The following is a 13253-nucleotide window of genomic DNA, read 5'->3' as shown; positions in this document are numbered from 1 at the left end:
GGAGATTTTTATTCTAATATGTTAAATGTTGGATCAAGTGATGAATGTGATCATCTCTTTGATATGCTTTTTTCTTCTGGGCTACTTCCTTCAATTTTTTTCCCTTCTCGTGTTGTTCCTACAAGAAATTCTGCCACTTTGTTAGATAATATTTTCATTTCTCATTCTCCAAAATTGAAGTTTACTTCTGGTCTTGTTTTCACTGATCTGTCTGATCACTTCCCTATTTATTTATCACTTTTTGTACCTAAAACTGAAATTGCTGTGAATAAGCAAGGTGAATTTTCTTTTAGAACTTTTACAGATAAAGAAATTTCTAATTTAATTCTTAGTCTTCAGAGTAATGAATGGTCTAGTGTTCTTGAAGCTAATGATGTTGTATGTGTAACAACTTTATTTTTGTGTCGTATGGCAGCTCTGTTGGATAAGCATTTTCCTCTTAGGAAGAGACAAAGGCATTCTACACCCAAATGCCCATAGATGTCTAAAGGTCGAATCAATGCTAAACATATGAAGGCGTCTCTGATCAAGGTTGCATGTAAAAGTAAAACACAGGATGATCTTTTGAAGTATAAACATTATAAGAATGTACTTACGACTTCAGTACGTGCAGCCAAAAAGCTCTATTTTTCGTGTCGAATTGATGAGTGTAAGGGGAACTTGCGAAAGGTTTGGAATGTAGTTAATGAAGCTATTTCTCGCAAGAAACTCAAACAGTCATTACAGGAATGCTGATGGATCTATTGTGGATAAAAATTCTTCAGCAAACGCCTTCAATTCGTATTTCACCACTCTTCCTTCAGTTCCCATTCAACCCAAGAATAGAGTAAGTAGTTTTCCCATAGCAGAAAAGTCATTTTTCCTTGCCCCATGCAGTGATATTGAGATTTATAGTATTATCTCCCAGCTTCCAAGTAGCCGTTCAGTTGATGGTTTTGGTTTGAGCAATAATGCTCTTAAAAAAATTGGTCAGTTTGTTTCTAACCCCATCTCACACATAACTAGCCTCTCTCTTTCTTCTGGTGTTTTCCCTCATTTATTTAAAGTTGCTAATGTTTTACCTTCACATAAAATGGTGATTCATCTCTAATTTCAAATTATAGACCCATTTCTCTTCTTCCTGTCATCTCTAAGGTTGTTGAAAGAGTAGTGTATTGTAGACTCTCTTCATTTGTTTTTAGTACTAATACGACTGCAGAAAATTCTCTCATAACTAACCATCAGTATTGTTTTCGTCCCACTTCCTCTACCTCGTATGTACTTTCAGATGCAACAGAGTTTGTTCCGTTTCAGTCTGGAAAAGGGCTTGCGTGTTTTGGGTTTATATCTAAACTTTTCACAGGAGTTTGATATGGTTGACCACTCTGTTCTTTTGTCTAAACTATCTTCATTTGGAGTACATGGAGTCCCATTAGAATGGTTAAGGTCTTATCTGTCGGGAAGATCTCAGTATGTTTCAGGGCTCTGTGCACAGGGCTCTGTGCTTGGACCACTTTTGTTTTTAATTTACATTAATGATCTCGTTGATGGTCTTCATCCCCTTGTGCACCCTATTCTTTGTGCTGATGACAGTAACTTTTTCATTGCTGCAGTGGACTTGCCATCTGCCACTTCTCTAGCTCAAGGTCTTCTTGATAAAGTAAAAGATTGGTGCTGGTCAAATTGTATGACTCTCAACAGCCAAAAAAGTGCCTTTGTACACTTCAGGACCCCTTATCGTATGAGAGATATAAGGTAGCCAATCATCTTGACTTATGGGAATGATGTTATACCGCAAGCTGCTATGGTGAAATTTCTTGGTGTGTATCTTGACTGTTTTCTCTCTTTTAAGCCTCATATAACTCACACCCGTTCCCTCATCTTTCGCCAGTCTTCAATGTTGCACCGGGTTAACTCATTTCTTCCCCCAGATGTTATGCTTTCTCTTTATTATGCTTTTATTTTTCCTTACCTTTCTTATTGCTGCTCTGTCTGGGGTAATACTAATAAATCTCTTCTCTGCTCACTTCAAAGAGCCCAAAATAGGGCAGTGAAGGCTACTTTTCTTCTCCCTCGGCTTTACACTTCCTCTGATCTTTATAATGATACTGGAATAGCTCCGCTGGATTGCATTGTGATTAAAATTAATCTTTATTTAGCGCATTCTGCTTTTCTAGGTACACTTCCACCGCCTCTACAGCAATTTTTTTCACGGACAGGCTCAGATAGGTTCTCTAATTTTTTACATAGTTCTTCTCGTAGATTTATTTAGCCCAAACGTTCATCTACAGCAGCCCAGATATCTCCTGTTTATAAATCAATTCAATTATGGATTTCAATCCCACCGGATTCTCGTTATTTCTGTCTGCAAAGGCAGTTATTCGTCGTGTATTTCCAGTTTAGTAATTTCTCTCCTTCGTTTATTTTTCCTTTTTCCTCTTTTCCTAGTATTTCTCCTTTTGTGTTTTTCCCTTATATATCGTTATTATTATTATTTTTTTTTTTTTTTTTTTTTTTTTTTTTTTTACTGTATGGTAGTGTTTATTCTCTTTAATCTTTATTTCATATATATTGTTTGATTTAGAGTTATATTTATGGCTGTTTTAGTATTTTATTATTGTGTCGTAAGGCCCACAACAAGCCAAGCTTCTTGGGCTAAATAATTTTTCTTTACGTTTGTAATACAGTTTAGTATTACTAAAATGATGGATTGATTGATTGATTGAATAGAAAAAATTGCGGGAAAACACATAATAATATAGATTTCTATTTCCATGAAGACCCCTCAGTTACAGCCAATGATATGAACAAATTTCTTTCCTCTATAGTTCAGAGCCTCCCTCCCCTCTCTTTTGACACTCCTTATGATTTGTGCTCTCTCAATTTTCTCGTAATGTCGCCCTCAGATGTGGAGGCAAAAAATAAGAACGTGTCTACTAGACATCCCGATTGTATTAATTAAAGCCTTTGCCGACAATCTCTCAGAGCCTTTGTCCTTACTTTTTAATGAAATTACCTCTACTGGCAAATTTAAAATTGTTGTAAATTAGGTTTTATTACTCCCGCAAAAAAGAAAGGTAACAAGCAAGATTTTGATGGTATCCGTCCCATTGCTCTTACTCCAGTTGTTTCCAAGTTATATGAAAGCTTTTTAGCTGAGTAGTTGAGAATAAAGATAATCCCAAATGCTGACCAACGGTGTTTCAAAAACCTACGTTCTACATCTACCACCCACTATCTTGTTCACCTTACGGACACAATATGTAACACACTCGAAAAACCCAATACCTGGCTCAATGTTATCACTGTTGACTTGCAAAAGGCTTTTCATTTAATTAACCACAATACACTGGTAAAAAAACTACCTAATGACTTTCAAGTTGACTCTTATTTAATTAAAATAATTGCGTGTTTCCTCTCTAATAGAGCACAAGTCGTGAAATACCTGAATGTATATTCTGATCCTCTCCCAATTTAGAATGGTGTGGAGGTGAATGGAGCTCGTCCGGAATGATGCAGACCATGTCTGCTGACCACGTACCTCTGGATACGGGGTTTCCCCTAACTAAACGCTCCGATCAGGGTGGCCTCAGCCTCTTGAGGCAGTGGGAGCCAACTCCAGGATTCTCACTGTCCAGGTAAATCCTATCTCTAATCAGTATCCAGGCCTAGGGTCGGTTGGGCTTGCAACCCTCCACCCGAAACCCATTTCAACGAATAGCTTAGCAACTGTCTCGGACGACCAACCTTCTTTTATCCCATCACGACCCTTGCTTGCCCCTGGACTGAGAAATGACCAGCGTTTGAATCTTATTGACCAAGCTGGCCTCCGAATTGCCACCTGCAATGTATTGACATTAAATTTTCCCGGAGCTAAGACGCTTCTGGCGATGTAACTGAAGCGATTCCGCATCTCTATTGCTGGAATAATAGAAACCCACCTAATCAGGAATGGAAATGATCCAATAGGTGAGGGATACCACCTTCTCTGGTCTGGCCAGACAACCACCAGGAGAAATGGAGTCGGACTAGTTCTTGACGACAAATCCAAGAAGTGTGTATTGTCATTCACTCCCGTCTCGGATAGAATCGCTAATGCCCGACTCAATCACAAGCAAGGAAAAATGACAGTCCTTGCTTGTTATGCCCCGACAAACGAAGCTGACACCAAAACAAAGGATACTTTCTACTCTTCCCTGACGAATAAATTGTCTAAGATATCCCCGCACGATATTGTCATTCTCCTGGGTGACCTTAATGTAACTGTGAGCGACAACCACGACTTATGGCGACAAGTCATTGGACCAGTTACTCCGGATTCCCTAAATGACAATGGTCTAAGGCCTCTACAGCTCTATAGTATATACAAACTATTAATTAGGTATACCATTTTCGCAAGGAAGGACATTCAAACATCTACATGGTATAGAAACGACGGCCATACCGAAAAAATTAACGAGGGCGTCGTCAATACACAAAAATAAATGTTTTGGATCAGTAACTGTAAGACATATGGGGCAGCTAATATTGGCAACACTGACCATCGCCTCGTTGTCGCTAACAAGCGACTAAGGCTCAAAGCCCATCGCTCAGAACCAAGACCAGCCAAGATCGATGTCTCTCGGTCGAAATATGCCATTGATGTCTCGAACCACTTCGACGCACTCCTGTCATTTGAAAGTTGTGAAAATGCATGGCTCTCGTTCAAAAAGAATGTCTTGAATCAGCGACAGCAAATGTTGGTCAGTAAAAGCGTGCTAATAAAGCGTGGATTCAGTCGGATACGCTTGACTTCATAGAGTAGAGACGCAAGGCGAGGTTACTCGGAGACATGCCAACCTGTAGAAGCCTTAATGGGTCCGCAACAAACTCATAAAGGCGAGACAAGAAACTGTTTGTTGATAAGAAGGCACATGAGCTAGAGGGTGCAGCCAAGAAAGGTGACGTTGGCAGTCTCTACAAGCATCTCCGTGATCTAACAGGAGACATAGCCCCCATGTGTTGTCTCTGTGGATGGTCAGCCATTCAGTGACGAAGCTGGCCAGGTCAATCGATGGAAAGACCACTTCTCTGGCCTCCTCAACGCCGAAGCTGTAACGCAGACTGACCAGGAACTCATCAGCCTAGCCACCAGCACCCAGGAACTGCTGACAAGTGACACAGAAACTCCTTTCACGTCATCAGAAATCTACACAGCAGTTGAAGAACAACAAAGCGGCAGGCGTATGAGAATATCTGCTGAGCTGCTGAAGTATGCCGGACCAGTGATGCTACTTTGGCTCCACATGCTGTTTTATGTGGTTTGGCGCACAGAATGGATCCCGAAGGACTGGCGAGCAGGTATAATCTTGTCCTTATGGAAGTGAAAGGGGAACAAGAGCATCTGCTCGAACTAGAGAGGCATAACGCTACTTTCAGTGCCTGGAAAGCTCCTTGCTATGACCCTGCTGGATAGATGCACGAGTATCCTCGGAAGAAAGAGGAGAGTCCAGCAGGCGGGGTTTATGCTCGGGAGATCCACTATCGAACAAATCTTTACCATGCGCCAGTTAATTGAGAAGACGAAGGAATTCAGGAGGCTGCGTTTGACTCGGTGGATCGCAACTCGCTCTGGCTGATACTTCGATCAACTGGTCTACCAGACAAATACTGCAAGCTGTTTGAAAAGCTTTACGAAGAGACCGTGGGTTGCGTCCAAGTCAACGGCAAACGGCGCATGACATTAGGCATAAAAACCGGTGTACGACAAGGGTGTGCCGCCGCCCCGGAACTGTTCAATTGCGTGATAGACCATGTCATGACACGAACAACAAATCGCCCGCCCTTTGGTCTGCAGTTTGGAAATCGCGTTCTGATGGACGCTGACTTCGCAGATGATCTTGGTCTCGTTGCTGACTCGATCGACCAGTTGACTGACGCTCTGGAAGTCCTGCAGGAAGAGGCAGCAAAAGTTGGGCTGAAAATAAACTGGCTTAAGACGAAGATAATGGCAACTGAGCCCCCAAGCCCAGTCTCGTCCCCTGAGAACATAACTGTTTGCGGAGCTCCTGTTGAAGTTGTAAAGAACTTCACTTATCTTGGCTCTGTGCTGTCTAATGAAGGCTCTATAGAGGAAGAGGTGTGCAGCCGAGTTTCAAAAGCCTCGTCTATCGTCGGAAGGCTCAACAGTCTCTGGAGAATGCCACATATATCTAGGCGCACGAAGATGCGAATTTATAATGCGTCCGTAGGCTCAGTCCTCCTCTATGCAGCGGAAATTTGGCCTCTCAAATCAACAATCCTCAGCATGATAGACGTCTCTCAGACGAAACAGCTCCGTCGGATTCAGGGACTTCGATGGGATGATTTTGTAAGCAACGCAAGGTTGCTTGCACTCAACTCCCAAGTGCCATTCTCCGTCCAAATAGCGCACCGTAATCTCAGATGGTTCGGACACCTCCTGCGCATGCCGACGACAACCCCAGCCCGAATAGTCTACGATTTTGACGCTAAAGCTAATGGCTGGTCTCACCCGAGGGGCAGACCTCAGACAAGGTGGAAGGATAGCCTCAATAAAATCCTCGAGATAGCTAACACCCCTGTCGAAGAGGCCCCATTAATAGCAGTAGACAAGTCAGCCTGGAGGAGCAGAGTTGCGACGCTCTCTACGCCACCCCCAACGTGGCAGGAGCCTTAAGTCAAGTAAGTCAGCCCCAGGGGACCCTCTTAGGTCCAATATTATTTCTTACGATGATAAGCAGCCTGGGTGTCGATTTCCCGTATAGATAAAAATTCGTTGATCATCTAACTATCTTGGTAACCCAATTGAAATTTTGGAATCGAAGCTGTTAGCCGAAGCTGTTACTAATTATATGAAAGTCAACCCTTTAAAGTCAACTGTTCTTGTTATTAATTTCCTTAAAACTCTCCCTTCTTTCTCCTGTCCAATCCCCTCTGAAATGTATGTTACCAGTATGAAATTACTGAGAGTTACCATCTTAAGCGACTTAAAATGGGATTGCCATATTAATGAAATCTTAAAACATGCAAATTCCGCAATTTTCCTCTCTAAAGTCCTTAAAGAATTTAAATGCCCTAAATCGCAGTGTTTGAGGATTTTTCTCTCATTTGTACGCCCAACCCTCGAGTTCACCTGTCCTGTTTGGCATCCTGGCATCTCCATTGAATTGTTGGACAGAAAATGTTAAAAAATGTTCTATTCATAGTTCGTTCTATTGACGCTAAAAAGCGAACTCTACCCACTTGGGCTTGGGATAGCCATTTTTCAGCAATAAATCTTGTCTTAATACTACTACTATGACTGCTACTACTACTACTGCAATTACTGCTGTCATGCCTACTACTACTAGTACTACTACAATTACTAGGACTACTACTACTAGTGCCATGACTACTACTACTACTACCACAGCTACTACTACGAATACTACTACGATTATTACTGCTAGGGCTACGAATTCTGATACTACTACTACTACTACTACTACAACTACTGCGACTGCCTACAACTGTAACTACTTGCAACTGTGACTCCTTGCTATTGTGATCACTTGCTACTGCAACCACCTTCGATTACGACTACGACTACTTAACGACTGCGGTTAGTTTTGACTGTGACTGCAATTGCCTGAGACAGTAACTTCTTGCAATTACTACTGTGACTACGTGTGAATGTGACTACTTGTGGCAGCAAGTATTTGAGATTCTGACTCTAACTTCTTGTGACTGTAACTGTGACTACTCGGGACTACTTGAAACAGCAACTTGCGACTGTAACTACTTGCGTGCGACTGTAAATACTTACACCAACGACATGTTCCTACTGCAATCGCTTGCGACGTAGAATACCTGCCACTCTTACCACTATTATTGCGATTTCAGACTGCTACTAATGCCTCTACTGCTACTGCTAATACTACTGCTACACCTACTGAAGAAAATCAAAAGCATTTAAGTGCATGCGAATACTTGTGACTGTGACTAGTTGCGACTGCCACCTACGACTGTGACTGCAACTACTTGCGACAGAGACTACAACTGCTTGTGACTGAGACCACTTGCGATTCTGACTGTGACTACTCGTAATAAAACTATTTGTGACTGTGATATTTGTAACTACTACTGCCACTACCACTACTGCAATTTTAACTGCTACTGCTGCTTCTACTGCTACTACTACCTCTACTGCCACTATTGAACTAAATCTAAGAAGTTTAAGTGCATCCTAGTTGACAAAATGGCATAGATACAGGAGGGCAGCACAGAAATGGCTAACGCCATTCCTATAGAAGACCCGAGGGCTTTCTATGCCTTCTAAAGATTATAATGTGAAAGACAATTTACTGAAAACAAAATACATTTTAAACGTTTTCTTTTGTAATAAACTCAGAATTACTGAGACATTCAGGAAAAGAATATTAATATGTGCTAAACTGTCAGTTTAGATTTCGTTAGATATTTTCAGTGGTCTTGGCTGTTATGGTGATTGCCTTTTTTTATTGGCGTTACGACAAAAAACACACAGCTAGGAATAAAATTGTTTTCAGGAAACGCAAGTGATGTTCTGCTTTTTAGAAGGCATAGGGGCGTTATCTTTACTCCTATTTGAGGCAGTTTCTATTTTATTTAAATTTAACTTGATTGTTTATTGAAAATTTTGTTCGTTTTGGAATTTACTTATTTGTTGATAGTGATTTATATTTATTTTACGCTAGAATTGCTATTTCACTTTAGTTTTGATTGTTTCAGGTATAATATTACTCTTTATTGATTCTTACAAAAGACAGATTGGGCCGATTCCTGAAGTTTACCTAGCTGTACCCTAAGCATTTTTCAAATGGCGTTTTAATCGTTTCTGGTTTAATCTAACTCTTTATCGATTCTTACAAAAAACGGATTGGGCAGATTGCTGCAGTTAACCTTGCTGTACCCTAAGCATTCTTAAAATGGCGTCCCTATTCTCAGCACTATAAAACTCAAAAAATACTAACCGTATTTTCAGGCAGAAGGTGGAAGCGATAAGCCATAGTACCACAGCATGGGTATCTTCCAGAAGGCAAGTAAATGTTCCTGTACTTTTGATATACAGGACGGTCGGGATGGAATCGGCACTTGTTGTACTGAGCAAATGTGAAAGCCGTGTTACACTGACTGCACATTGCGTAGTGACTTTCTCCCCATAAATACCAATAGATGCTTGACCAAGAACGCAGCTCATTCTTCAATTGCCTAAGATGATTGTCTAGTGACCAGTTCGGATCTCTAAAATAAATAAAAAATTATTTTTTGATCTTTACCACCTTATAAAACAAATTCATTCTTGATAGACCTGAAGTTGTAGATTTGTTCAACCCTTATTTTTAGGGAAGGGACCGAGTTGGGAGTTGGTAAACACCTGCTTGTTCCTTATTTGGACTGTATTTTCATTGCTCAAAAATACTTTCAAAGAAAGCAGGATACTAAATAGAAGGGATTCTTTGCCTCTTTAACAGGAGCGTAACACGTGAAAACAGAAATTCAAAGCACTAATGATGTAATGCTAACAAGCAAAACGAAAAAAATTCAAAACAAGATCGCATGATACAAAAAAATACCTAGATGGTGCTAGCTGTCTTTGTCTGTTCTCGGAGGGAAGCTTTAATTTCCTCTTTGTTGAGTTTCTTACACAATTATTAAATTCAAACTTCTTGTTATAATTGTTTTTGTTTTTTTTTACAACAGGACGTTACTGCTGTGCATTTTCACTGCAAATTAAAAAGTGCAATGAAAATAGAAGAGTGCAAATAAGGGATTCGGATCCCTTATTTGGACTGTATTTTTATTGCTCAAAAACACTTTCAAAGAAAGCAGGATACTAAATAGAAAAGATTCTTTGTCTCTTTAACAGGAGCGTAACACGTGAAAACAGAAATTCAAAGCACTAATGATGTAATGCTAACAAGCAAGACGAAAAAAATTCAAAACAAGATCAAATGATACAAAAAAAAATACCTAGATGGCGCTAGCTGTCTTTGTTTGTCTGTTCTCGGAGGGAAGCTTTAATTTCCTCTTTGATGAGTTTCTTAAACAATTATTAAATTCAAACTTCTTGTTATAATTATTTTTTTTTACAGCAGGACGTTACTGCTGTGCATTTTCACTGCAAATAAAAAAGTGCAATGAAAAGAGAAGAGTGCAATTATGCACATTTCTTCTAATGAGGAAATGTGACGTCAGGAAATAAGAATTATAAATAGAAAAAATCGATGAGAAATAGACAAAGAATAGAGGCTAGATTTAGTAAAGCAACTTGACCAGGCTTTGCCGTTAATCTGGCATCACGTCATCATTTTATCATGGAAGAATAGAATAAATAGCAAGAATCTACCCATTATCCTGTTTTATCTCTCTATATATCTTTCCACAAATTGTGATTTGCAGTTGATATTGACAGTGACCATCAAGAAAAACAATTAAGGAAATAATTCTAAAAATTTAACACGGAAAATTATATGTGCGAAATCTCTTTCTCAGATGCTAGCGCCCTGAATGTGTGCGCGTTGAAATGGCACTAATTAACTGTACACTTTACGCGGCCCATATCCAGAGCTCGTCACTTGCAGATATCGTAAACCCGAGCTAGCGAGGGGCAAGATAAATCTTCAGTTTTTTCAAATTTCAAAACTAGTATTATTAAATTATTTAATTTTGTTTGACTATTTAATTTAGTTGATCTTACTTATTACAAATGTTGTAAATGGTATATGTGGAAAATATTTTAAAAACGAATACTGGGGGACAAACTCAATAGCACGGAAGAAAACATAGATAAACATTACTATAAAAAAATTCCAGACCAAAGTTGAAAAACACAGGAATGGAAGAGTTGGTCGGGCCTAACGAGCGTAATTCGGATTCCTTATTTGGACTGTATTTTTATTGCTCAAAAACACTTTCAAAGAAAGCAGGATACTAAATAGAAGGGATTTTTTGTCTCTTTAACAGGAGCGTAACACGTGAAAACAGAAATTCAAAGCACTAATGATGTAATGCTAACAAGCAAAACGAAATAAATTCAAAACAAGATCACATGATACAAAAAAATACCTAGATGGTGCTAGCTGTCTTTGGTTGTCTGTTCTCGGAGGGAAGCTTTAATTTCCTCTTTGATGAGTTTCTTAAACAATTATTAAATTCAAACTTCTTGTTATAATTATTTTTTTTTACAGCAGGACGTTACTGCTGTGCATTTTCACTGCAAATAAAAAAGTGCAATGAAAAGAGAAGAGTGCAATTATGCACATTTCTTCTAATGAGGAAATGTGACGTCAGGAAATAAGAATTATAAATAGAAAAAATCGATGAGAAATAGACAAAGAATAGAGGCTAGATTTAGTAAAGCAACTTGACCAGGCTTTGCCGTTAATCTGGCATCACGTCATCATTTTATCATGGAAGAATAGAATAAATAGCAAGAATCTACCCATTATCCTGTTTTATCTCTCTATATATCTTTCCACAAATTGTGATTTGCAGTTGATATTGACAGTGACCATCAAGAAAAACAATTAAGGAAATAATTCTAAAAATTTAACACGGAAAATTATATGTGCGAAATCTCTTTCTCAGATGCTAGCGCCCTGAATGTATGCGCGTTGAAATGGCACTAATTAACTGTACACTTTACGCGGCCCATATCCAGAGCTCGTCACTTGCAGATATCGTAAACCCGAGCTAGCGAGGGGCAAGATAAATCTTCAGTTTTTTCAAATTTCAAAACTAGTATTATTAAATTATTTAATTTTGTTTGACTATTTAATTTAGTTGATCTTACTTATTACAAATGTTGTAAATGGTATATGTGGAAAATATTTTAAAAACGAATACTGGGGGACAAACTCATTGGCACGGAAGAAAACATAGATAAAAATTACTGTAAGAAAATCCCAGACCAGAGTTGAAAAACACAGGAATGGGAGAGTTGGTCGGGCCTAACGAGCGTAATTCGGATTCTTCTGTGTTGTGTTGTACTAAATTATAGCGTACTGCACTAGTGTATGACGCTACGAAGTTTATTCAACACGCCTTGGTCGTTGGTGAGCTACTCCATTTATTTCACAGTCTCGTCCCAGGGGTAGTGTGCATCATGTCACACGGAAGCATATCTTGACCCTGGTTAGTCAGAGGCAACTGTTATAAAAACCTCTTGAAGACCAACAAAGGCGTAAGAAATAGTACGCTCCTTTATATTTGACCGGTAAATTCATCCTTCATCATACCCCAAAAGTAGAATTTTCTACGGAATGAGCTGTAGGAAAAATCATATTATAGTGACGTGACCGGGTATTATAGGCTAAAAAGTTGCCTAAGGGCCATAATTAAACCAATCTTGGCATGTGTGCACACACATGCTTCATGTTTCAATTCTTTGACCATTTTGTTTCAAGTGGATATCTAAAATTATGTTTGGCCCTGGTAGTCCGCAGCTAGACTAAGAGGCATGATTGCTATAGATTGAACTTAGATCAAATTAATGTTAAATGATTTCAATTTAGTTAAATAGAACATTCATTAGGGAATATCTGATCTCGAGACGAAAGAGGTGTAGCTTATTGATATATATGAGACCAGAGGCACGGCTGTTCAAAGGGGTGGGGGTCCATGGCAAGTGACTCCCTGCACCGTTGTCGAGGGGTCACACTGTGGCCTAAACTTTTTAAACGATTGCGTCTTCTAGTTGAAATAAATTTTCTTGTAGGAAGGGAGTACTTTGACCTTAATTTTGCCAAGGTGCCAATAGCCCTATGAATAGACCTAGCAGGGCCATAAGTGGTGCCCTCAAGTCGTACCTTGAAAGTTTCATATGTTAATAAGATGTACAACGTCTACCTTTCTTTTTGAATACATCTATAGTTGGAATTAGCTGTTTGCATATTTCAGTACCCTTACACCAGAGGCTACCCACACAACTTTCTACGTTAGACATTCTTTTTTTAGCTAATTTTTCACCATGCAGATAAAAATTGTGTCGGGGGGACGCAAATGACAAAAAAGCTGATTGAGGACAACCCTCCATCCCTGATCCATTCAGTGACTTGAAAAGGGCACTTGCTTTTAGCATATTTTATGAAATGTGTTTCATATTTCATTATTGTGTTTCATTATTCGACTTTCCAGGATTATCTTTTCTAGGGGGGTCAGTTGCCCTCCAATATTTTTGGTCGCTTAAAAAGGACATTGCAACTTTAAATTTCCGTCCGAATGAGCTCTTTTTCGATATTCTACAACTATCGGTT

At 39.3% G+C, this 13253-nt stretch overlaps 1 protein-coding gene across 1 annotated transcript in view; it reads right to left on the bottom strand.

Annotated features, from left to right (window-relative positions):
• The window catches only part of LOC148950745 (SANT and BTB domain regulator of class switch recombination), a 205171-nt gene that overhangs the window by 97464 nt on the left and 94454 nt on the right, over positions 1-13253 (bottom strand). Inside the window, exon 5 of the mRNA XM_089091935.1 lies at positions 8970-9240. Coding sequence (XP_088948061.1) covers positions 8970-9240 — 271 coding nt within the window. The remainder of the gene's footprint in view (positions 1-8969; positions 9241-13253) is intronic.

Source organism: Artemia sp. Qi Xiang Cuo, chromosome 7 (genome assembly GCF_049724085.1).
Source record: "Artemia sp. Qi Xiang Cuo chromosome 7, ASM4972408v1, whole genome shotgun sequence".
NCBI classification, from domain to species: Eukaryota; Metazoa; Arthropoda; class Branchiopoda; order Anostraca; family Artemiidae; genus Artemia; species Artemia sp. Qi Xiang Cuo.
Note: the sequence above shows the minus strand (reverse complement) of the source record. Positions and strands in the feature narration are given on the sequence as shown.